This window comes from Typopeltis vanoorti, chromosome 14 (genome assembly GCF_054136105.1).
Source record: "Typopeltis vanoorti isolate ZY-2024b chromosome 14, IOZ_Tvanoo_1.0, whole genome shotgun sequence".
NCBI lineage: Eukaryota > Metazoa > Arthropoda > Arachnida > Uropygi > Thelyphonidae > Typopeltis > Typopeltis vanoorti.
The window spans coordinates 101,376,566-101,403,550 of NC_143562.1; the positions used below are offsets into that span (position 1 = coordinate 101,376,566).

At 38.3% G+C, this 26,985-nt stretch overlaps 1 protein-coding gene across 1 annotated transcript in view; it reads left to right on the forward strand.

Moving 5' to 3' along the window:
* Nucleotides 1-26,985, forward strand: part of LOC150099804 (sodium channel protein para-like) — a 1,646,355-nt gene that overhangs the window by 1,342,687 nt on the left and 276,683 nt on the right. The window contains exon 31 of the mRNA XM_090403494.1: nucleotides 23,585-23,590. Within this exon, the coding sequence (XP_090259620.1) occupies nucleotides 23,585-23,590 (6 nt within the window). The remainder of the gene's footprint in view (nucleotides 1-23,584; nucleotides 23,591-26,985) is intronic.

Consider the following 26,985-nt stretch of genomic DNA (forward strand, 5'->3'; position numbering starts at 1 on the left):
AACCTGATCCTATCTCTAAATCAATCTGAACTACAGCTAGCCAGTAATCACATTACACGTTTACAACAAACACGTATCCATGATAGTGAATAAGATCAATAAGTCCTCTCTGTCACGCGAACATGTAGCCTTAGCTACCAGTTGGTTTACAATGTTTTTTAAGTTCCTTTCGATTTGCATTTACTAGATTTTTTGTGTCTCCGTAAAAGCCTTGAAAAAGCCAGACGAGTTTGCTGGCGAAACTGGTAGGCTCTAGTGTAAGTTTGTTTTGTAAATGGTCAGTAATAAATAAGTTTGTATTTTTATTATTATTATTATTATCCAGGCTTCCATGGAGTCAAGAGACTCATTGTGGGAGATCCTTCCTAAGAAACACAAAGTATATCAAGACTTATCGAGGGGAGGTCTCCCCCTAAGAAACACAAAGTCTATCATACCACTCCTTAAACTCACTGACCATTCTTGCTCTCACCACTCCATCAGGCAATGCATTCCATGGTTCAACCACCCTCCATGCAAAGAAACCACTCCTCACCTTCTTGCTCACGGTTTCCTTTAGTAACTTCCAGGGATGGCCTCTTGTCATCACTCCTTCCTGCTATTCAACCAAGTGAAAGAACTCCCCAGTGTCAACCCTGTAACCACCTTTCAACAGTTTAAAAGTCTCAATCATATCACCTCTCCTTCTTCTATCCACTAAACTTTGCAGTCCACATTCCCTCAGCCGATCCTCATAACTAACATTGTACAGTCCTGAAACCATCTTTGTTATCCGCTTTTGTACCCTTTCCACAGTTAATATATCCCATTAAAATCCTGGGGACCAAATCTGAGAACAATAGTCTAAGTGTGGTCTGATCAGAGTCTAAGTGTGGTCTGATCAGAGTTACAATGGAATGATAATCCTTTTATCTCTGCAGGTCAGTTCCTTCTCATTATTGCAGCAATCCTCTGTGTTACCTTCACCACCTTTGCAATATGTCCTCTAAATTTCAGGTTTCTATCAATCATCAATTCCAGATCTCTCGTCTCCCCCTACTTTCTCCAGTATAACTCCTCCCATAGAGTATGCAGCGTCCCGTCGATGTTTCCCAAACCTCAAGACCTTACATTTTGGTGCATTAAACCAACACTCCCATTTATTTGCCCATCTATCTAGCTTATTCAAATCCTCTTGCAGGGCTAATACATCTGCACTATTACTAATAATCCTTCCCAGCTTCGCATCATCTGCAGACAACTGAATATCCCCTTGCAATCTACTGACAATGTCACTGATATAAAGATTAAACAATATAGGTCCCAGTACTGAGCCCTGTGGGACCCCACTTATAATCCTCTGCTGCCTTGAAACTGCCCCACCCTACACAACTCTCTGATACCTATCAGACAGCCAATACTGAATCCAGTTGACCAATCTAACATCCAGACCCATGTGCTGCAACTTAAATATCAACTTATCATGTGGCATCCTGTCAAATGCCTTCACTAAGTCCAAGAAAATGGCAATATATGCCTTTCCCTCATCTAATGCTCTTGTAACTTTATTATAAAAGGCTAGCATATTGCTAAAACTAGGATGCCCCTTCACAAATCCATGTTGACTCTCACAGATAACATTACACTCATCTGCCCAATGTTGTGTATGGTCCCTCACTACTTTTGACTTTAAGAATACATTCACACATTAATGCTGTTATGTATTTCTTTGTCAGTTCTCAAGCAGCATTTATTTCCTTGCTGCTCAACTCCTCATTGCATGCTACAGCTCCAAGATATCTACCAAGCTTGTTATAATCATCAACCTTGTATTTCCACATGTATCCTTTCCTCACAGAAATCTGCATATGGCTAGCCACAACCCAAGTAATCACTTCACGATCACTCTCACCAACTGGAGGAAAGTGCAAAACCTATTTGCAGTTACATCCTCTGATGAAATAATCAAATCTAAAACTCTTGATCCTTGTATGCCCTCCTTTACATTATGAGAGAGTTATCTCTCAAGAACTCAATAAATTCGTCTTTCTTATTCCCAAATACTGTCTACTCATTCTTCTAATCTATACTGTCATAATTAAAATCACCCATAAAAATTACCCTTTATTCACTAATCCAAGTTGTTCATACATTTCTTCATCACCACCCTCCATATACCCTGGCATATAGCAACATCCAACTAAATATGTCTGCCAGTCAACCTTCAGTTGACACCACAATGCCTAAACAACTGGCAGAGGAGTGCTACTGCTGATAGCAGTAGCACACCTCCCCCCCCCTTCTATCCTCATGAGAAATACTGTATCCTTCCATTTCTATATCCTTTCCTCACAGGAGTCTGCATATGATTAGCCAAAACTCAAGTAATCACTTTATAATCACTCTCACCATCTTCATTTAACCATGTTTCACTTATTCAAATAATTTTGGGGAGTATCAACTTAATTAGTGAAACTATTTCATCTCCCTTATTTCTGATACTTCTGGTATTTGTAAACAAACACAGCAGTTCATTTTTTGGTCTATAACCTGTCCTATCCAAGCCACTTCTTGGTTGTGATTTCCCTACCACACCTGCCCAATCACCTTTTTTACTGCTTACCATATATATCTGCTCTTCCAACTTCCCCACCCTCATCGCAATATATTCCATTTCTATGTTGATCATCTCCATATATACAGTTACTGCTACTTTCAACATCCACTCTCCCTAAGCCATGTTTTCCTGTTCCTCTTACATTCCCATTCTCTCTTCATCACTGACATCACAACTGTTTCCACTGCCAAGCAGTTCTGTCTCACTCTCCTGATCTTTTGCTTCATCTCTTGCTTGCATCACACACACACTGCATTTCCACCTACCAACACTTTCTCCATGCACTCACTCCAAAGCCATTCATATGCAATCCATCATGCCTGTATGCTATGACAGTTCAAGCCAAAGTATGATAGATACTGTGTGAATGTCGAATAGTTGTGATGGACATGATGTTTAGATGTTAATAATAATAATAATTCCATTCTTTCCTCAAACACATGCCATACATCCACAAACACTGTACTCCCTTCTCCTCACACAGCTCTGCTATACAAGGGGAAACTTTATTATGGACTTTCTCAATTGAAGGAGAGTTAGCCAATCTCATACAGAGGTAGCAGGGTTTTGTCTCTGTAGATGGCATTGATGGTAAGTGTTGTATTAGGAGAATTAAGTAGTATTGGTGAGGGTGAGATGTATTTAGCAAGAGTGCCCTCCCACGATGTGCCATGTAATAATAATTCAACATTGTCATACCTTGGCAACACACTGACAACCTGTCCCAATATAATGTTATCTTTTGCTCTTCTTAACAACCTCCTGACATTTGCTCTTACATTCTCCTTATGTTCACTTAAATCATTTCCCCCCCACATAACTAACTCTCTTGCTAGTTTCCATCTCATGTCCAACACCTGAGTTATCTTGCTCATTCTCCCTCCTGGATAGCAGACCTTATGGATTGTCTCATTAACTAATCCTCTAACAATGGAATCTCCATATACTGCTATCCTGGAATCACTCGTCACCTCCTTTACCATTTTTTCTTTCATTCTATTCTTTTGCACACTTTCATTAGATACCATTAAATATCTAATATCACTCCAACATTAACACAGTGAAATAAAGCAAAATAGAATAATCAGAAAATCAAGAATCTCCTTTTTAAAGTATGAAAAGTTTCTTCAATCTTTTAAATTCAACCAAACAATTAAAATTTAATACAAGTTTAGTATAATAAGTTAAAAACTTATTATTTAGTATTTATTTATTATTATTATTATGTGACACCTTGAAGCAATCCAACAGATAAACAGATATATTTGTTTCATTTCTCGATATTAAAATATCTTCGGAAGTGAAAAATTATACTTTATTTATGAGGGTTGTATTATAACCAAATACTATAAAAAAAAAAAAAGTTTTATGATAATCCTGACTTGAAATGAACAATTTGACTTTTATCAGCTGTGTAAAGGAAGTATCAATCCCATATGGGTCATTTAATGTGAAATCATTAAATTAAAAATTAAACTGAAGTTGCATAATTTTGTATTTCGGCAAAATTGAGTTTTTGCCAAATTTGTGTACTCACTACTATACGAGGATGGTCTGAAAAGTTCTCACTACTTTTATTGGCCTTGACTATAGATGGTAACAATATCGGCTAGATTTTTTTTTAAGTTGGTACATCTTTCATAAGCATCCATGTGAAATTGCAAATCATTCTATCAAGTAGTTTGTTTTATACAGCTGTCTGAAGCAAAAGTGTTGTCTGTATCCCTTGAAAAGGATAAAATTGAGTATCGTATGGTTATAAAATTTTTTGTAAAAGAAGGTTTAATGCCAAAAGAAATTCATTCAAATTTCATAAACATTTATGGGCACTCTTCTCCTTCATTTTTGACAATTAAGAAATGGGCTGCCGAGTTTAAACATGGCTGTATCAGCCTTGAAGATTATCCATGTGAAAGATGTCCAAAAACTGTAACAACACCAGAAATCATTGATCAAGTGCACAATGTGTAATGGATGACCAGCAAGTGAAAGTGCATGAAATTGCTGAGACTATAGGCATTGCAAAAGAACATGTAGGATATATTTTGCATGAAGAATTGCAAATGAAAAAGCTTTGTGCAAGATGAGTGCTGCGCTTGCTCACAGCAGATCAAAAACACATTCCCATGAAAATCTCTGAACAGTGCTTGGAGCATTGTAACAAGATAAAACTGATTTTGTGCATCAATTTAATACTATGAATGAGATGTGGATTCACCATAACACACCAGAATCCAAACAGCAGTCAAAACAGTGGACAGAAGCTGGTTGTTCAGCACCAAAGATGACAAAGTCGGTTCCATCAGCAGGAAAGGTCATGGTGTTTTGGGAGGATAAAGGCATTCTGTTTATTAATTATCTTGAAAGGGGGTAAAACAATAACTGGGGAATATTATTCCAATCTTTTAACCAGACTAGACAAAACAATATATGAGAAAAGACCCGTTTTGCAGAAGAAAGATGTCATCTTTCATCTGGACAATGCACCTGCCCACAAAGGTGTTTTGGCAATGGGAAAATTAAGGGATCTGCACTATGAATTGTTGGAACATCCACCATATTCCCCAGATTTGGCTCCCTCTGACTTCTATCTCTTCCGAAATCTAAAACTCTTCCTCGCTGCATAGCATTTTTCTTCGAATCAAGAGGTGATTACAGCTGTAGAGGCGTATTTTGCAGATCTTACTGAGAACCACTACAGGGACAAGATAATGGTGCTGGAGCATCACTGGAATAAATGTATTAATCTTAAGGGAGATTGTGTTGAAAAATAAACATAATTTTGAAATTATTATTGTTATTTCTTATTATTACAAGTATCTCCATGGAGTCAGTAGACTCATCATGGGAAACCCAAACTATTAAAACAATATCTATCATATCTCTTGAATTAATTTACAGATGAAGAACTCACAACTGAGTCACGCAATGCATTCCACTCATTCACCACCCTCCAGGTGAAAAACCTCGTTCTCACACCCTTGTTAACCACACTTTTCCTTAATTTCTAGGGATGACCTCTTGTTCTTCCATCACTATCACACAGCTGAAATATTTCCCCTGCATCAATTTTATAAAAACCTTTTAGTAATTTAAATGTTTCTATCATATCCCATCTTCTCTGCCTATCAATCAACCTCTGCAAGCTATCGATCTATCAATGAAGGGAGCATTTTTTTATATCACTCACCAACTTAGTCACTCTCCTCTAAACCCTCTCCACAACCTCCTCATCTCCAAGGAATGCAGGTGACCAGACCTGAGTGCAGTAATCCAAATGTGGAAGTATCAACACTTTATAAAAGGGAATAATAACCTCTTTATCTCTGGATGTTAGTTTGTTCCATTAGTTCCATAGTTTGTTATTAGTTCAATAAAGAAATAAATGCATAGAAAGGGGGGGGGGCTCTACAGCCATAAAATAAATGTTAAGCATTGAAGATATGAAGTTAAATTGCCCACAGAGCAAAGGTTCTGTATAAAAGCAAGAAATATATTTATTTTTATGTTTTATTCTATTATTGCAGCTAGCAAAGGTTGGCCGATTGTAGAGCCTCTGCTACTAATGACTCAGCAAAAAGTTAAGCCAGTTTGAGTGCGGTTAGTAATTGGAAGGGGTTTAATCGTTTGATGCTGTTAGCACACTTTCCCTGGAGGTGTCACATAATAATAATAATAATTTTACATTAATGCTAGTGACATAAAATCTCTCAACATGTAAACTGCTTACTTCACACTCAGGAAATCCTAAAAAAAATTATATCTTGATAAGTGGATGCAGTAAATATACTGAAAGATGCAACAAAATATAACAGTTTTCTTTTCTTCATTTGAAAGAAGGATATTTTTCTATAGTGAAGAAATGAAAATAACAGAATGTGATCGATTTAGCTTTATAGCTACCTATCAGGTGTCTCTCTCTCTCTCTCTTCTCTTTAAAGGTAGTGGAATATGTATTTCCCAAATCACTTTGAGCCTGCAGGATAGAGTATAAAATGTGGGGGGGGGGGGGCACAGGTGGCCACTATCTTAAAAAAAGTTAGTTTGTCTACAGATGTAAATAAGAAATCAAATGGTACACATCTTGAGCATTAAAATGGCATAAAATCAGAAATAATCCATATGAGGTCTTAATCAGGCTTCCTGTAGATTACTGTGCACAGATCTGGTACCCTGGTTTTCATGATGAGGATATATATTGGAAAGAGTCCAGAGAAGAATGACTAAGGTGGTAACAGCTTTTTAGGATATGAAGACAAATTGAGGTAATGCAGTTTGCAAAGTGCCTTTGTGAATAAGAGGAAGAGATATGATTGAGACATTTAAGTTGGTAAAAGGTTGTTACCCAGTTGATGTGGAAGAAATTTTTCATAGAATGGGAAAAGCCGGTAGAACAATATAACATCCCTAGAAGCTGTATAAGGGTTTGAAAAGGGCCTTAAGGAGCAAATTAATTGCACGAAGAGTAGTTGGTGAGTGGAATGCATTGCCTGAGAATGAGGTGAATGTGGATACAATGCATGAGTTTAAAGCATGATTTGATGGAGTCAAAAACTCCACAATGAGTCTTTGACTCTATGGAGGTCTAGTGTTAATAATAATAGGCAGAAAAGAAAATGTTATGTATAAATATATGCATGCGTGTATCTCCCATTGCACATGCAGTTTTGATGATGCCCTCAAGGACATGAAGAACCTTGATCAGAGTTTTTCAAGTGAAGGTGAATTAGCTAGGCTTGTACTGAGGTGGAAGGGTTTAGTCTCCTAGAAATGTGCATTTTTTATCCTGCATGTAGGCAAACCAGCCAGAAGAACACAAGCAATTAATACAAAGTATACTTATAGTTATAGAGCTAATCATCTTATCCTGGAGTCATAGCTACATGGCTACACTTGTCACCTGGTTCCAAAATGATGAGAAGATGTTGGAAAGAGTGCAGAAGCGATTGACTACCCAAACGAGTTTCAACCTTTATTGAGGTCTCATCAGTAGGAGCCAGAACCAGAAGTGATACCAAAGTTGAAGTAATGCATAAGCCATATTTCTGGGTCTGGCTCCCCCACTGATGAGGCCTCAATAAAGGTTGAAATGAAACCGGTCTGAGTGGCCTTCCCATAATGCAAAGCATTATGCCTGTAAGGATATTGGCATTGCATTATGGGATACCACGGCCATTGATGTGAAGTTATCAGCCTCCATATACAAGTAGTCCAGTCATGAAGTTACTTCACATGCAAACTTAATAAAGGATGAAACCAAGAATATAATTTCTTGGCATCTTTAATTCATAGTACAATCATCCTTCAACTTACATCTCCTCATCATTACATCCGTGATCCCATAAGGGAATAATTAACATTTTCGATTATACTTTTGAACAAGACGCAAGCGAGAGAAAAGTAAAAAAGTTTCTATTTAGTAACAATGCATCATTCACAGTGGCAACCTCCCTCAGCAATTGGAACATGTCTTCAACAGTTCCTCTGTTGATTTTGTGTTTGAAAAATAAGAAATTTGTGTATTTATTGTTAAATATTTCATGATAATTGTGCAACATGGCTCCTACATGGCCAATCAAAAAACCTAGTGAAGAATAAAAAAAAAAAAAAAAGGTGAGCAACTGATCTTGAAATGAAGTTGCAAATTATAAAGCAACATAAAACTGGTAAACCCATCAATGTGATTGCACATGACTTCGGATGTCTCATTCTACAGTGACGACCATTTGGAAAGATAAGGATAAAATCGTAGAGACTGTGAAAGGATCTGCTTCCATTAAATTAACGATAGTGACGAAGCAACAATAGAAGACCTGAACCAAAAACACATGCACCTTAGCACTAGGACCATAACCACGAAGGTACCAAATCTCTTCAGTATGTTGAAGGAGAAAGCAGGGCCCACTTTCAACTACAAATTCAACACTTCTTCCGGTTGGTTCAAGGCATTTTGCACTTCATAATGTGAAAATGTATGGTGAATCTGCAAGTGCTGATGAGAACGCTGCCAAGGAGTTTATGGAGAAATTAGATAAAATTATTACAGCGGAAAATTATTTATCACAGCCAATATTTAATATGGAAGAGACTCCTTGTTTTGAAAAAAAAAAATGCCCAAGTGGACATTCATCCACAAAAAGCTAAAATCTATAAGACTGTATTACAATTCTGTTAGGGAGTAATGTGGCTGGTTGTAAACTGAAACCATTTGTGATATAGCATAGTGAGATTCCTAGAGTCTTCAAAAACATTATTATTATTATTATCACCCCAAGACCTCATGGAGTCAAAGACTCATCTGGGAGGTCCCTTTATCACACACACATCTCATCATACCATGTCTTAAACACATTCAAACTCCTTGCAGACACCACACTCTCAGGCAAGGCATTCCAATCATTCACTACTCTGCATGAAAAAAACCTGCCTCTCACTCCCCTACTCACACCCTCTTTATACAGTTTCCACAGATGACCTCTGGTTCTCCCCTGATCTCGCACTATTCTCTGTAGAACTTCTCCACCATTGATCTTATAACCCCTTACCAACTTGTAGGTCTCTGTCATATCTCTCCTCTTCCTTCTCTCCACCAGACTCTGCAAATTACATCTTCTCAATCTTTCCTCATACTCAACATTCCAGAGGTCAGAAACTACTTTAGTCAGTCGCCTTTGGACCCTTTCCAATATCTCTTCATCCTTCTGAAAACCCGGTGACTAAATCTGGGCACAACAGTCCATGTGTGGCCTAATCAAAGCCTTATACAACGGAACAAGAATCTCCCTACTTCTACAAGTCACTGTAGTCCACATCATTCCCAGAAGCCTCTGTGTTGTCTTCACAATTTTGGCGATGTGTCCCCTAAATTTTAGATCCTTATCCACTATCACCCCAGATCTCTTATTTCTTCTACCTCCAACAATATATTCTCACCAAGCATAAATTCTGCATCCCATCTTTGTTTTCCAAATTTTAAAACCTTACATTTTGCAACATTGAACTCGCATCCCCATTTCCGTGCCCAATCACTCAATTTATTCAAGTCTTCTTGCAAGGCCACAACATCTTCACTACTCTTTATGGTTCGTCCAAACTTTGCATCATCTGCAAACAACTGAATATCTCCATCCAAATCCTCACCAATATCATTAATATACAAGTTAAACAGTAATGGCCCTAAAACAGATCCCTGAGGCACTCCACTAGTGACTTTCCTTTTCCTGGATATCGCACCCCCATACACAATTTGTTGATACCCATCAGATAGCCAGTCTCCAATCCAATGCACTAATCTAATATCCCCCATTTGCTCTAGTTTGACTGTCAACTTATCATGCGGTACTCTATCAAAAGCCTTTGCGAAATCCAAGTATATTACTGTGTATCCTTCTCCTCCGTCCAAGGAAGCTGTCACTTTATTGTAATAAGTAAGTAGCTTACTAAAACATTATTATTGTTATTATTGTTCTGGACAACTCCAAGGAGTCGACAGACTCCTCGAGGGAGGCCCTAACATCATGTCAAGAACAACTATTCGACATTGACACAGTATCTATCATACCTTGCCTTGAACTCATTCACTGTCATAGCACGCACAACAGACTCTGGAAGCTTATTCCACTCATTCACCACTCTCGAAGTAAAAAACCTAGCTCTAACTCCCTTGTCAACCACACTCTTGCACAGCTTCCATGCATGGCCCCTAGTCCTCCCACCACCAGTCATATTTTCAAAAATATCTTCTGGATCAATCTTATAGAAACCCTTCAGTAATTTGAATGTCTCAATCATATCACCCCTCCTTCGCCTATCGTCCAATCTCTGCAACCCACAAATCTTCAACCTATTCTCGTAAGGTTCATTCCACAGCCCTTCTATCATCTTGGTCACTTGTCTCTGGATCCTCTCCTCTTCCTCCCCATCACGAAGAAACCCTGGTGCCAAATTGGGCACAGTAGTCCAGATGGGGTCTTATCAAGGCTCGATACAGAGGAACAACAATTTGTTTGTCTCTGCATGTTAAAGTATTTTTCAGAAGCCAAGTGATTTGATGAGCTGATTTAGTCACTTGTGCAATGTGCCCCCTAAACTTCAATTCCCTATCCACTAACACTCCCAAATCCCTGGCCTCATCAATCTCCTGGAGTACGGTTCCACCAATGCGATATACTGTTGCTATTCTTTTCACCCCAAAGTGCATAACCTTACACTTTGCCACATTAAATTGACATCCCTTTTTTCTAGCTCAGTCCTTCAAACTATCCAAATCATCCTGTAAAATTTTGACATCCTGTGCACTCACATTTGCTCTACCCAACTTTGCATCATCAGCAAACAAGTGAACACTTCCCTTCAAATCCTTTCCTATATCATTGATGAACAAATTGAAAAGCAGTGGTCCAAGAACAGAACCCTGCAGCACACCACTAGTCACAAGCCGTCTTTTAGACTACACTCCTGCATAAACCACTCTCTGGTATCTCTCCTTCAATCACCCTCCTATTAATCTCACCAACCCTATATCTATCCCCATCTGCTCCAGTTTACTGATTAGGGTTGCATGTGGTATCCTGTCAAAGGCCTTGGCAAGGTCCAGTAGTATCACTGTAAACCCATTACCCCTATCCAGTTCAGCCGTCACTGTGTTATAAAATGTGAGCAAGTTACTGAGGCATGATCTTCCCTTCACAAAACCATGTTGTCCTCATACAAAATCCCATTTTCATCTATCCAATCCTATATTCTTTTCTTGACTAATTTCTCTAAGACCTTGACAATGATTCCTGATATGATTATCAGTCGGTAATTTACAACAGCAGTCTTTTAATCACCTTTATGCAGTGGAACTATTTTCTCCTCTTTCTACACTCTCGGGGATAACCCAGACCCGAGACTCAAATTAAACAAAATGGTCAAGGGTACTGACAATTCTTTAGCTGCTTCTCGTACAACACGAGTTGGTATACCATCCAATCCCACGGATGTATTGACATTGAGGTTATGCAATAGACTACTCACCTCCATTTCATTAACCACAATTCCCGTATAATCTACTGGTTTATTCGTTTCTGCAATGTCACCACCTGGATGATATATACTTGCAAAGTGCTCACTCAGTAACTCAACTATATCAGCTGATTCAGTTACCTCCCTACCATCGGCATTCTTTAAAATCATTCTGCCATGTACATTTTTCCTTTTACTTGCTACATATCTAAAAAACTGTTTAGGATTCTCTTTGGCCTGCATGGCCAATGTTCTTTCATAATCCTTTTTTGCTTTTCTTACCACACTCGTTACCCTTCTGGCCTGCGCTTTATACCATTCATGTGCCCATTCACCTTTCTCCTTAAATTCCCTCCATAGTTGTTTCTTTTTTTGCAGCTCAAGCTTAATGGTGTTATTCATCCATTTAACCCCTACTTGATTTATTATTTGGACTCTAGGTATACAGTCAGCCATTGTTTCATGAAAACACTTCTTAACTGCCTCCCATGCACTATCAACTTCTAGTCCTTGCAGTTGTACATGCCATGGCACTGAACCAATCAAACTCCTAAGCTTGTCATCCTTTCCAGCCCGATAATTCCACATGTACCCTGTCTTAATTGAAAATTCTCTTGGCCGTAGCTCATCAGCTATCATCAACAATACTGCTCCCCCCCATTTTATTCTCCCTGTCATTCCTGAACACACTATACCCATCATATTCAATCCCACTAGCTATATCATCTACAGTCAGCCATGATTCACTAATACCAATAACTTGTGGTCTGAAGTGCCAACCATGGCCAAAAACTCTTCCTTCTTGTTCCTAATACTCCTAGCATTAGTGTACATGAATTTAAGACCCCCATTAGCCCCAACCCTACCTTGATGCCTTATATTAACTATCTCACTCTGATTTGTTGCCCTTATTCGCTCGGGCATATTATATTCATTCATACATTCAACTGCCTCCCTAAGGACTGTATATCTACCCCCCCCCATAATAAATCTAGTTCCCCTGAATTTGCACATCCATTACATTCAGCAACACTTTCTCAAGTCTCCTTACACCTTAACCATTCAAATGCAAGCCATCCATCTTATATAGATTCTTTCGCCCATCGAACTCACTCCACACATCCACAAATTCCACACCACTCGTCATACATAACCCATGCATAAAGTCATTCGCAATTATGGCCCTCCTTTTAAACATTTCACTGTCATACCGTGGCAAAAGACTAATCATTCTAACTCTCTCGCTCTTTTCTTTTGCTACCTCAAACAATTCATTCAGGTCTTCTATCATTTCCATTTTATCTCCTTTCAAATCATTCGTACCTGCCACAACAATCATTTCTTTCACCCTTTCCTTTTGCTCTCTAATAGACTCAGTTACATCCTTTATGGTCGCACCAGGTTGGTACGATTTTGTCAAATCCTCTACTAACACACCTCGTACTAACGAGTCTCCATACACCACTCTATCCTTCATTTTGTTCATGTTTACACTAATACACCTATTTTTCCTGTCATACTTTTTATTATTGGTTGGTTCATTCAGTCGACTTTTGCTCATACGCTCTACTGCTGTTTTGCCCTTTGTATCGCACCATTCAACAACGCGATCTCACTCGTTGCATCTATCTCATCTTTTTTATTCTCTGTAAAAACATTACCTCCCTTTTGCAAATCCATGCTCTCCATCAAAGATAATACCATTGTTCTCCACCCAACTCTGGATCCTAGTTCTCACAAGCTTCTCCAACAACTTAACCACAACACCTGACACACAGATAGGCCTATAGTTTGATGCTTGAGTTCGATCACCTCCTTTATGAAGTGGCACAATCTTGCCCTCCTTAGGAACTTGACCAAGTGCAAGACTCGTATTAAAAAAATATGTCAAGGCAGGTGTAAACTCCCTGGCACATTCCTACAGAATATGAGGTGATATATTATCAAATCCCACAGCCTTATTAACATCTAGTTTACTCAACTCCCCAAACACTTCTTGCTCACTTACAGTCAGTCTCTCCTCCCCATCATCAACTGCTCTCAATCTCTTGAAATCACATTCACAAGATTAAAAGATCTTTATGTACTGCTCATTAATTATCTCCACCACACATTCTGCAACAGCTGTCTTTATACCATTTTCTCCAATCAATGTCATCCTTCTATAATCATTCTTTCTTTTGCTGGCTACATATCGAAAGAACTCCCTAGGATTATTTTTTGACTTCATTAGCTAACTGCTGTTCATACCTCTCTTTAGCTACTCTCACCAACCAAGTCACCCTCCTTGCCTTGTCTTTGTAGACCTCATGAAATTGGTTATTTCCACTTCTCTTATGCTGCCTCCACAATGCCCTTTTTCTCTGTATCGCATGCTTAATCTCTTTATTCATCCATCTCACACCTACATTATTTAACCTTCTCACCCTTGGAATACATTTAGACATTGCATCTACTAGATAGTTTTTGAAAATCCCCCAAGCTGCAGTGATCTCTTATCCAGCAAACTCCTCATTCCATGCTGTACCCGCAAGCTGTCTCCTGAGCTCTTCATAATCGCCCTCCTTGTAGTTCCACATATACCCTTTTCTCACAGGGGTCCTCGCACTGCTGGCAACCACCCAGGTAATCATCTCATGGTCACTCTCACCAATTGGTGGATGATTTGACACCTCATTTATAATTACATCCTCTGATGAGATGACCAAATCCAAGATCCTTAATCCTCATGTGCCCTCTGTTACATACTGTCTGAGGTAGGTATCCCTCAAAAACTCAAGAAACTCATTTTGTTTCCTTCCAGTTGCTATCTCATCATTCCAGTCTATATTGCCATAATTAAAATCACCCATAGTGATCACCCTTTTCTTATTTGCTTGGCTAATTTGACTATATATTTCACTATCACCACCATCCACATTACCTGGTCTATAACAACATCCCACCAAGTATTTGATTTCATTCACCTCTATCTCACACCATACTGCCTCAAAACCACTGGCACTGTTTCCGTCCTGCATCTCTACTTTGTATGGACATAACTCTTTCTCTATCATCAATAGCACTCCCCCTCCCTTTTTACCCCTTCTATCCTCAAGAAACACATCATACCCTTCCATCTCTATTCCTGTCAGGATGTCATCCTCTTCCAACCATGTCTCACTTATTCCGACAATCTTTGGGTGAATAGACGCAATTAGTGCAACCATTTCATCTGCCTTGTTTCTTATACTTCTAGCATTGGTATACAAACACAACAACTCATTTCTGGATCTACAGCTAGTTCCACTGATAACACTCACTCGATGTGATCTCTCCATGCTAGACTGGGGCCATTTCCCTTTCTGCTTTTTCATTTTAGAACCCTTTTCAATTCGAACTGTTTCCTCTTGATCCCGTGGTCATCACATTCCTTTCCTGTCTACACATGCTCTCACCTCCTCTTGGAGCATCCACCTTTCTCACGCCGTGTAACCCTGCCCACCCTGAGCCTCCCCATTTCCCTGCTCCTCTTGCACACCCATTCTCTCATTGTCTATACTCATACCACTCACTTCCCCATTCATATCTACTTCTTCAATCTCTCCTGCTCTTCCACATCACTCCCCTCTCGATCTGATTCATTCTTTCTATTCACTTCTCTACCTTCCAGCAGCAGTCTCTCCAAGCAACTCACACCCTAACCACTCAAATGCAGTCCATCGCTCCCATACGGCTCACTTCATCCTTCAAACTCATTCCACACATTAACAAACTGTACTCCCATCTCCTCACACATTTCAGCCAGCATATCATTCATAATTCTTGCTCTCTGCATACTTTTTCAGTTCATTATTGGAGCAATAAGAAGTTGTTGATGAACTAAAAAATTGTTGGATGATGCCTCATTCAATTGTTATGCGAGTGAAATGGAAAGCTATTATGTGAAAGGAAACGTATAATTTAAAATTTTATTAAATCTAAATAACGCTCCAGGTTATCCACTTTACATCGGTGATCTTCACCCCAAGATCAAGGTCATGTTTCTCCCTCCAAACAGTGCTTCACTGATCCAACTGATGGATCAGGGAGTTCTTGCAATGTTTAAGGCTTATTATCTATGGAGAACATTTTCACAAGCCATTTCTGCTACTGAAGGAAATGATCAGACTCTCATGCATTTCTGGAAAGCATTCAATATTTATCATGCTATTAAAAATATTGCTGTGGCTTGGGACGAAGTGACCTCTCAATGTATGAGTGGAATATGGGAAAAATACATTAAAAAGGTTTGTGCACATTTTTAAAAAAATGAAGACAAAAAAAATGGATAATAAAATTTTTAAAAAAATGGATATAAACTGAAACCATTTGTGATATGGCACAGTGAGAATCTATGAGCCTTCAAAAACATTAGGAAGCATACTCTTCCAGTTTATTATCAGAACAATAAGAAGTTGTGGATGCCTTAACTGTTATGCAAGTGAAATGAAAAGCTATTGTATGAGAGAAAATGTAGAATTTAAAATTTTATTAATTCTAGATAATGCTCCAGGTTATCCACCTTACATCAGTGATCTTCATCCCAAGATCAAGGTCATGTTTCTCCCTCGAAACACTACTTCACTGATCCAATCGATAGATCAGGGGGGCGGTTCTTTCAGTGTTTAGGGCTTATTATTTACGGAGAACCTTTCACAGGCCATTTCTGCTACTGAAGGAAATGACCAGACTCTCATGCAATTCTGGAAAACATTCAATATATATCATGCTATTAAAAATATCGCTGTGGCTTGTCTTGGGACAAAGTGACCTTTCAATGTATGAGTGGCATATGGAAAAAGACATTTAAAATGTTTGTGCACGATTTTGGAAAAAATGAAGACCCTCGTAAATTGAGTGAAGAAATAGTGGGCCTAGCAAACAATCTGAATCTCAAAGTGAATGAAGAGATGACATAGTTCAACTCAAAGAAAGTGTCCCTGAAGAGTTGGCCAGTGAAGAATTGGTCGAACAGGAGGAGCAACATGCTGCAGAAGAACAAGAAAAGGAAGAGGGAAAAGAGAAACAAGAAGGGGTAAACAATTTACAGTGAAGGGTCTTGCAGGAATGTTCGCTGCAGTTAGATGCCAATATTGAATGCTACTTATTAGTAGAAAGGAAAATACAATGCTTTTGTTTGCTATAAACAAATTTATGATGAAAAGAAGGGGGAATAAGCAAAGCACATTAGACATTTTCATCAAAAAAAAAACAAAGTTTACACCAGAAGAGCCACAGCCTGGGGAAGGTAATAATGAAGATGTGATTGTGAAGGAAGATTAGGGTGATTATTCTGCTGTTTTATAGTGCCAGTAATGATCAGTACAGTTTTACAAGGTTTAAAAATTAAAATAACAGTATACTTATTATGGTTAAGTCTCTAACCACTGTAACTCTTTTGATTTAATGTATCGTCTTATATCTGACCGACTTATGTCCTGCCAGATAGAACAGAACCCTGATGTAAGTGTCGAGGGATGAATGTATAACCAAGTGAAAACACTTTCAGAAACTACATTGATAATCCATGATCTGTGCAATGTGTGCTTACAAATTCAGTCATGTCTGTTGTGAGAATATATGTTTTGCATTTCTGCAAATAATACATACAATACATATTTACTTGAATTTTTTTAAAAAACATTTTTTATGCTTCATGTCACTACAAGACAATTGTATAAAAGCTTATAGAAATGCCCTCTAGTTTGACACACACATGCATATGCCACTACAATTTATGAAAAAATAAAAGTATCTTACCTGTGAACCAAAAAAGGTTACCAATGCTAATCAAAAGGGTGACAAAATAACCTTGCTTTCATCAAAATAATGAATTTCATTTAGAATTACTCATAGGGGGGTACGAAAGAAGACACAGAGAGAAACGATAGTGTGTGTGTTGCTTAGGTATGATAATGATGAACTGAGCAGAAGAGCGGTAATATTGAATGACATAATAGCTAGAATGTGTGACAAGAGAGGAATGGAATATGTGGATGCTTGGAGTGCATTTGAGGACAGAGAGGAATTGTATGCAAGAGACCATTTATGTTTGAATGAGGAAGGATGTAGGCATCTGGAGAGATTACTGTTCTGAAAAAGTCAGTGTGTCCCAGGGAGGATGGTAGCAGGGGTGGCCTCTTGTGGGAAAGGGTACTTGGGAGAAGGGGGACAACATCAGGTAACACTGAGCCCAGTGAAGTCTAGAGGGTATAATGCTGGGTATAGAAACAACAGCATTTATATACTATATACTAATGTCAGGAGTATCCGGAATAAGAGAGTGAAATTGGTGGTGCAGGTAGCATCAGCATGGCCAAAAATTACTGGGATCACTGAGACATGGTTGACAGAAGAGGATATAATAACAGGAATAGAAGTCGCTGGGTACAGAATTTTTTGGCAGGATAGGAAGGGAAAGCATGGTAGTGGTGCTTATGATAAGTGACAACCTATGTCTTCTAAGAGTGGAGACTTTGGAAGGCAGTGACACTAATGATTTTGAAAGCATACGGTGTGAGGTAGAAGTGGGCAAGACAGTATATTTATCAAAGAGACGGGAACATATGTGGAATTATAAGGCAGGTGATTATAATAGTCTAAGACGTCAACTTGGAGAAGTTTCATGGAGGGGGGAATTGGAAGGGCAGGATATCATTAGTGTGTGGGAAATTATGAAAGAATATTTGTTAGCAGCAATGGTAAGTTGTATACCACGAGTGAACAAGAGGACACAATTTGGAGTAAAGTGGATGACAAACATATTAAACAGGAATTGCATGCGAAAAAGAGGCTGTGGAAGAGATATAAGGAGACAGGTGAAGAGAAGATGCATGAAGAGTATAAGACACAGGCCAGAAGAGTGATTAGCATGGTAAGGAAGACGAAAACTGGAATATGCGAGGAGATTGGCCCGAAGATCCAAAGAAAATCATAGGGAATTTTTTAGATATGTGGCCAGTAGGAGGAGAAATGACTGTGGAAGAATGATATTGTGGGATAAAAATGGGAATAGAGTGACTGATGCAGAGGACATAGTAGCATTGTTCAATGAAAACTTTATTGGAGTATTTCATTCTGGAGGAGTCAGTTTTAATGCTAGAGGGATAGGGCAGGTTCGAGGTTTAGAGGTACAGGAGGAGAGTATGTTTCAAATACTGAGTACTCTGGATGTCAGTAAAGCTTTGGGACTGGATGGTATTTCACCACGAGTTTTGGGAGAATGTGCTAGGGAACTGACAGTGCCTTTGACCTGGTTATTCAATGAAAGTCTGGCTATGGGAAAGGTGCCCATGGAATGGAAGGAAGGTAAGATAGTGCCATTGCATAAGGGCGGTAGCAGACTGGAAGTGTCTAATTATAGGCCAGTTTGTGTGTCATCAGTAGTTAGTAAGATCATGGAGAAAGTAGTGAAGGACCATATACAGCATTGGGCAGATGAGGGTAATGTTATCTGTCAGAGTCAACATGGATTTATGAAGGGGTGCTCTTGTTTTAGCAATATGCTAGCCTTTTATGATAAAGTTACAAAAGCATTAGATGAGGGAAAGGCATATACTGCCATTTTCTTAGACAGCGAAGGCATTTGATAAGGTTCCACATGATAAGCTGATATTTAAGTTGCAGCACATGGGTCTGGATGTCAGATTGGTCAACTGGATTCAGGATTATCTGTCCGATAGGTATCAGAGAGTTGTGTATAGTGGGGCAGTTTCAAGGAAGCAGAGGGTTACAAGTGGGGTCCCACAGGGCTCAGTACTGGGACCTATATTGTTTAACCTTTATAACAATGACATTGCCAGTGGATTGCAAGGGGAATATTCAGTTGTTTGCAGATAATGCAAAGCTGGGAAGGATTATTAATAATAGTGCAGATGCGGCAGCCCTGCAAGAGGATCTGAATAAACTAGATAGATAGGCAAATGAATGAGGGTATCGGTTTATGCAGCAAAATGTAAGGTCTTGAGGTTTGGGAAACATCGATGAGACACTGCATACTCTATGGGAGGAGTTATACTGGAGGAAGTAGGGAGACAAGAGATCTGGGGTTGATGATTGATAGAAACCTGAAATTTAGGGGACATATTGCAAAGGTGGTGAAGGTAACACAAAGAGGATTGCTGCAATAATGAGAAGGACACTGACCAGCAGAGATAAAACAGTTATCATTCCATTGTATAAGACCCTGATCAGACCACACTTGGACTATTGTTCTAAAATTTGGTTCCCAGGATTTGAAGGGGATAAATTAACTGTGGAAAGGGTACAAAGATAGTTTCAGGACTCTACAATGTTAGTTATGAGGATCGGTTGAGGAAATGTGGACTGCAGAGTTTGGTGGATAGAAGAAGGAGAGGTAATATGATTGAGACTTTTAAACTGTTGAGAGGTGATTACAGGGCTGACATGGGGAGATCTCTTTCCAAACGACATTGCTCAGCTTTTCTGCCATTGTCTAAAATCAAACTATTTTAAAGTAAATAACATATTTTATCAACAACTTGATGGCTTAGCCATGTGCAGCTCCTTGTCACCACCGTGCGCAGACCTGTTCATGGAAAAACTAGAAGCTGACATGCTATCCAAAATAAATCGGAAACCATTTGTCTGGTGGAAATAAGTGGATGTTGTCTTCATCATTTGGAAAGACAAAAAAAAGCCTTACACGAGTTCCTTCAAAAAATAAATTCTTTCCACCAAAAAATTAAGTTCACATTAGAGTTGGAAAATAACCTTCAATTACCTTTTTTGGATGTACTATTGAAAAAACAAGAGAATGGACAAATCAAGCTCAAATCTACTGCAAACCTAGACACTGGACATTATCTTCACTTTAAATCTACTCATCATTGTGCACAAAAACATTATACATATGCTTAAAAATAGAGCAACAATCATCACAGAAGAAAAAGATCTGCTTGATGAGCTCTCACTCATATCAAAAACTCTAGCCAAAAATGGTTACCTAAAAAAAATCATTAAAAAGATTCTCAATAGAAACAGCCCACAGCAACAACCTCAAGTGATGCAGTATACATCATCCATCTTCATACTTTATGTTGGCTCAGTTTCAACAAAAATAGCAAAAATCATTAAGTCTTTCCATCAGGGTTGCATTCAAACCTATTTTAACTACAAGACACATGTTAAGATCGCCTAAGGACAGCATTTCCTTCTATAAGTACGCAGGTGTATATAACATCCCATGTTCCTGTGGACTGAATTATATAAGCCAAACTTCATGAAGCCTAGACCAAAAAAAAAAACATATCGGAGATGTCAACAACAACAGAACAGACACCTCAGGATTAGCCCATCATTTCTCAATTTCGAACACTCCATCGATTGGGACAACAGCTCCATGGCATACATTGAAGAAGATTTCAGATGTAGAAACTTTAAAGAAGCTGTAGTGGTACTCCGGACAGGAGACAATCTCAACAGAAATCAAGGCATGATATTAAAACACATTTGGAAAAGTTTAATAAATTCACTATGTTTAGCAGAACTCAATTTTGCGAAAAACTATAAAATGTGATCGACTAACAATGACTAAGTCTCCACGCTTCATGCCCTTAATGTCACTCGTCATTTCAATTTTAATTAATTTTACTTTCGTTACTATGTTCTTCTTTTTTAGCATTTAATGTTAGTGTTCCCATTTCTCATCCTGAAGAAGCCAGACAGACTTAAGCTGGCGAAACTTGTAGATGATTGTATACATACATATATTTATAAAGAATCATGGTTCAATAAAAATCCAAAGAAAATGTCTCATACTTCACTCATTCATTTTTAATTTCTGTAGTTATTCACCAGGGTACTTCACAGTATCATTCATAACTATGAATAAAAAGTGACCAGTACTTATAATGCAACTTTGCCACTATCATCATCATCACTACCATTCCGTAATGATTCTTATTGTTCCACCATATAGCAGAAGACTCCCTTGCATATCCTGTGACCTGAATAATCAGTGTCCTCTCACATAGTCTTATTTTCTTTCTTTATCAAAACTTACATTTCTGTTTTGCATCTTGTACTACTCTTGCAACTGATCATGTTGCTATCCTATATGCCCTCTATAACTTTTTTCACACTTCTTACTTACTTTTGCCTTACATCCATTTCACTCCTACTTTATTTATTCACCTGACTCATGCTAGTTGCACAGTGCATGTATAAGAGGAGTGCTAATCAATTCCCATGTTCCATCATGAGTGGTGAAAATAAGAGGTTGCTCTGATCTTCACAGCTAATGATAGAGGTGTAAGTTGACTGCTATACATATATTTACCCCCCCATCTTAGAGCTCCACATGTATCACATCACTTTTTCAATGAAACCTCTTCTTAGTTACCTTGGTTGGTAGCTATTTCCAAATCTAATATCTAAAACCTTATATTGGTTTCCTCGCATTCTGGTTATAGTTATTATTCCAAAAAGAAAATTTTAAAAAATGGAATTTGTTCAGCTTCCAAACACTATCTGCTTGTTTCATTTCATATTTCTATAATGAAATTTTTCCATTAGGAGCACTCACTTTTTTTTTAATTTGCCCTGCGTGATTTCATGCAATGAAAAGATGAGATGAATTTCATGCAATTGCATGAAATTCATCTCATCATTTCATGATAATTTTCACTGTATTCCCAGACCTATAACAACAACTGAGATATACAATCTATTTACTTCAATTGCATGCCAAATACTTCAGTAATTACCTACGCAGCCATTTTTTTATCACCACCACCATGAGCAAAACAATTCTGCTCCTATTCTCCCCCCCCCCTTCTCTCCTTCTTATTCTTGCAGAAAATTTATTTCTCTCCATTTCTATTCCTGTCTGCTTTCATATAATTTTCAATTAATCAGTTCTCACTTATGCCAGAAATCTGCACTAGTATATAAATTATTATTTATATGCTACATTATAAATTAGTATATTGCCAGCCTGGTTGACCAAGTGGTTAATGTCTCTGCTTTCCAGCCAAAAGGTTGCAGGTTCAAATCCCGCTGTGGAGACAGAGAGCTACAGAGGACATGCTCTCCCTCGATGAGCCCTTGGAATTGTTGGAGGTGTCACATAATGATAATAATAATAATAAAACAGTATAATGTTCTATACATCATTCTTCTAATTATTCGATGAATTATTACTTGACACCTCCCAGGAGTCCAAAGATTCATTGAGGGAGGGCACCTACTCCAAAACTCTCCATCTCCACCACTTAATCTACCAACAGTAGTGAACCACTACTACCATTATCATCTACACCAACCATTACCACTAGTATTTTTTCTCTGTAAATTGTGTGTGTGCTCAAGGCCAGTTTGTCTGCATGTGGGATGAATACCACAAGTTTCCAAGAGAGAAAAAAACTCTGCTAACTCCATATCAGATTGGTAACTCACCTTCAATTGAAAAAAATCCATATAAAGATTCCTCTCATCATGACGAGAATCAAACTGAGGCCTTTTCCAATTAAAGGATGCAATGTACCATTGTTCTTCCAATTGTACTACAGAGATGCTTAAATTATGAGGACAGACTGGGGCATGCAGAGTTTAGTGGATAGATGGCAAAGGGTGCAGATATATTAGAAGCATTTAAATTGTTGAAGAATTATTATTATATTAACACTTGAGGAGATTTTTCATATGCCAGAATGAGGGAAAGGAATAAGAACAAAAGGCCATCTCTGGAAGTTGCAAAAGGAAGTGGTGAGTAAAAGGGTAAGAAGTTTTTTGCATGGAGAGTGGTAGGAGTATGAAATGTATTGCCTGAGAGGGTGGCGAATGTGCAGACTTTGGATGATTTTAAGAAGTGGTATGATAGACTGTTTCCACTAGTGTTGACCTCCTGTGATGAGTCTTGTGACTCCATGGAGATCAGGAAAACAACAATTTCATAAGAAAATATGGTCTTTTTTTTTATGAATGAGTAATAATCAAAAGGGAGGGGTATGAATAAACATTTATTAATGACAAGAAATGTTTTTTAATTAATAGTTTCATGCCATAAAAAATATTAAAACCCTCGTTTTATTCTTCAATTTCACATTTTGAATTAGTATGTTGTATATATATTTGTTGATGTATATGTTGTATAGTAGAGGAGACGAGATATCTAGGAGTAATGGACAAGGAGCTGAAATTCAGAAGCTACATTGCACAAGTTGTGAAGATGTGACATCGGATAATGGTAATGATGCAGAAATAAAGAGATTATGATACCATTGTATAAGGCCTTGATCAGCCTCATGTGAATTATTGTGCACAGATTTGGTCACCTGGTTTTCATGGTGACAAAGATATGTTGGAAAGGGTCCAGAGAAGATTCACAAAGGTGGTCAGTGGTCTTTGGAATGTGGAGTATGAGGATAGATTGAGAGAATGTAAGTTGCACAGCATCATGAATAGGAGGAAGGGGGGGGGGATATGATTGACACATACAAACTAGTCAGGAGTTATTGTGTCAATATGGAGTAGATTTTTCATAGAATGGGAGAAGGGGTTAGGACCAGAGGTCATTGCTGGAAAGTGTATAAGGAGGGTACGAGCAGAGGACTGAGTAGGTTCTTTGCATGGAGAGTGGTTGGTGAGCGGAATGCATTGCCTGAGTGTGTTGTGTGTGTAGGCACAATGAATCAGTTTAAGGCATGGTTGGATGAGCATTGTGTGCAATAGTGTGTACCTCCCATGATGAGTCTCTGACTCAATGTTAATAATAATAAATGGAATGTTCTTTTTTCTTTCTCAATACAAACTTGTTTTCATGACCTTTTGATAATGAAAAGCTATGAGGATGGTGTCTTCAGGCAGTCAAGTTTACCCAGATAATTTTTTAATACCAAATTTTAATTTTTTTTAATATACAGATTTTATATATAAATTAGACAAAATTTGTTAAGTTTACCAGATACTGTTACCATGGTCCACATTTTTTAAAAACTAAAGAATAGAAAAGACAAAACTTGAGACAAAGTAAAAAACTATTTTTAAAACAATTTTGATATTTATATTTTGATAAGCATTCCTTTGTATTTACCATAATTGAGAAATAAAGAAGCAAATTTTTTATTCATATAGGATTTCCTCCACCATCCCTTAGGTGAGTTGAGCCCTCCTAGTGAGGGATTAAGTATGTATTTTATGACTTTAGATCTGTGTGTATTCATGGGCAGGTTTGCCTGTTCTGAGGGACAAAAAACTCAAGTTTCTGGGTGAAAAAATCCAGAGGGGGTTAGGACAAGAGGTCAACAAGATGGTATGAGACCGTCTAACTCACCTTTAGTTGAAATAGACCAGATTCCTCACACCATGAACGGGAATCGAACCCAGATCTTTCTGACAAAAGGGCTTTATCTATACCAGAGCTTCTTAAACTGTGGGTCGTGAAAAATTTGGCAACAGTAAAAGGTTTCTGAACACGCAACAACAAAAAATTAATTCAGATCCAAGGCTATTGTTTGTAATTCCTTATGTAAATGGTAAAATTATATGTATACCAAAGAATTGTTTTAAAATTAATTTCTTTATGATTTATTATCAGTAAATGTTTATTTTATATACCTATATACCCAGGGTCGTGTAAAAATTTCTCAGGTGAAAAGGGGTTGCGAGGGGAAAAAGTTTAAGAAGCGCCGGTCTATACCAACTGAGCTATGGAGGCTCAAGAAGGAAATATAGCTGGATGATTGTGTGTGTGGGGGGGGGGGACATTTTTCAGATGAGCAATTGTAACAGTGGGATGATCAAAAAATGCAGAACGCGGTATTCTTTGGTCAGATGATCAGAATGAGCTAGTCATTAAAAGATGCAGGGGTTGAGTCAGATTATTTTGAATTACAGTCAGTCCTTGATGTATGAGAGGGTTCAATTCTGATGATTCCCTCAAAAGTTGAGAGGTTTTATATCAAAAATCACTATACAAGCTACGTATATATATGTAAATCACTATGCAATTTGGTCTCACTATTTCATCCACCTCGACTGGTAGGGAGGTTAACATGACTGAATGCTAAAATGTGTAGGTTGATTTTAGTTTTATAGTGAAATAATATAATGTACAAGTAATGACATCTAATTACTTCATATAGTACTATAATAAATAATAAGTGTGTTGAAAGTTTATTTTTCACTTGGTTAGAGTATAATAAATTTAGTTTAATCCATTTATCCAAGTGTGAGCAAACAAAGTTTGCGCCTGAAAGTATCTTCAGGACTAGGGCAAGGTGATACAACACCAGGTCAACTCGTTGCAAAGGTGTAGCAAGCTACCAACACTCCTGTCTCAGTATCTCCCTTAATGCAAAACACATCTCCTTGCGGATATGTCTAATGTTATGCATTAAGGGAAGGGCCACTACCCAGACTAGTTTCGACCTTTATTGAGGTCTCTTCAGTGGGAGCCAGGCCCAAGCTGAGATACTACGCAAGCAAGACGCAAGACGTTGCTGACTATAAGGGCGAAGCAAAATGCTTTTTATTCCCTGCTATCTGATAAGGATTACTGTGTGAGGAAAAGTTTATGAGCTAAGAGCTCTGCCTGAGTGGGTGCGATTCAGAGATCTTCATTTGGAAGTAGGATGGCCTTCGGTCTCCTATATTTTGAGAAGTCTGTTTCATCATAATTTGCTGCTTGTTGCACTAATTCATTTGGATGTGAAGAGGACACTGAGAAGAACTTCACTGCTGAAGACTGCAGGAAAGAATAGATGTAGGGGATATTTGTATCCCGGTGAAGTTGGACATTTCTGACGTACCATGGTGCGTTTAATATCATGCGGAGACATTTGTTTTGCACTTTCTGTAGTTTGAGGATATTTGTACTTGAGGTGTGACTCCAGGCTGGGGATGCGTAAGTGATAATGGGTCGAATCAACAGTTGATAAAGGAGCAGTTTTATTTTGGTATCCAGCTTGCTATTCCTATTGATAAGAGGGTAAAGCTGTGCAATGACTCTTGATGCTTTTGAACATGAGGCTTTTATATGTGAACTGAAAGTTAGTTTTCTGTCCAGCAGTACACCCAGATATTTGGCTTCTGCTTTCCAGGGAATCTTGGTATTAAATAGGAAGATATCATCTTTGGGGAGTATTGAGTTTTTAGTGAAGAGCATGGCAATACTCTTCTGAGGGTTTACTTGCAGTCTCCATTCCGAGAACCAGTGCTCTAATCTCTGCAGATTTTCTTGCAGTTTCTTGGTGACAAGGTGAGGTTTAATAGATCTGGCTAGTATAGCTGTGTCGTCTGCGTATAGGGCAATGATGGATGACATTGGATTGTGCGGAATGTCCGCCATGTAAATCGTGAAAAGTATCGGTGCCAGAAGGGACCCTTGAGGAACTCCTGCC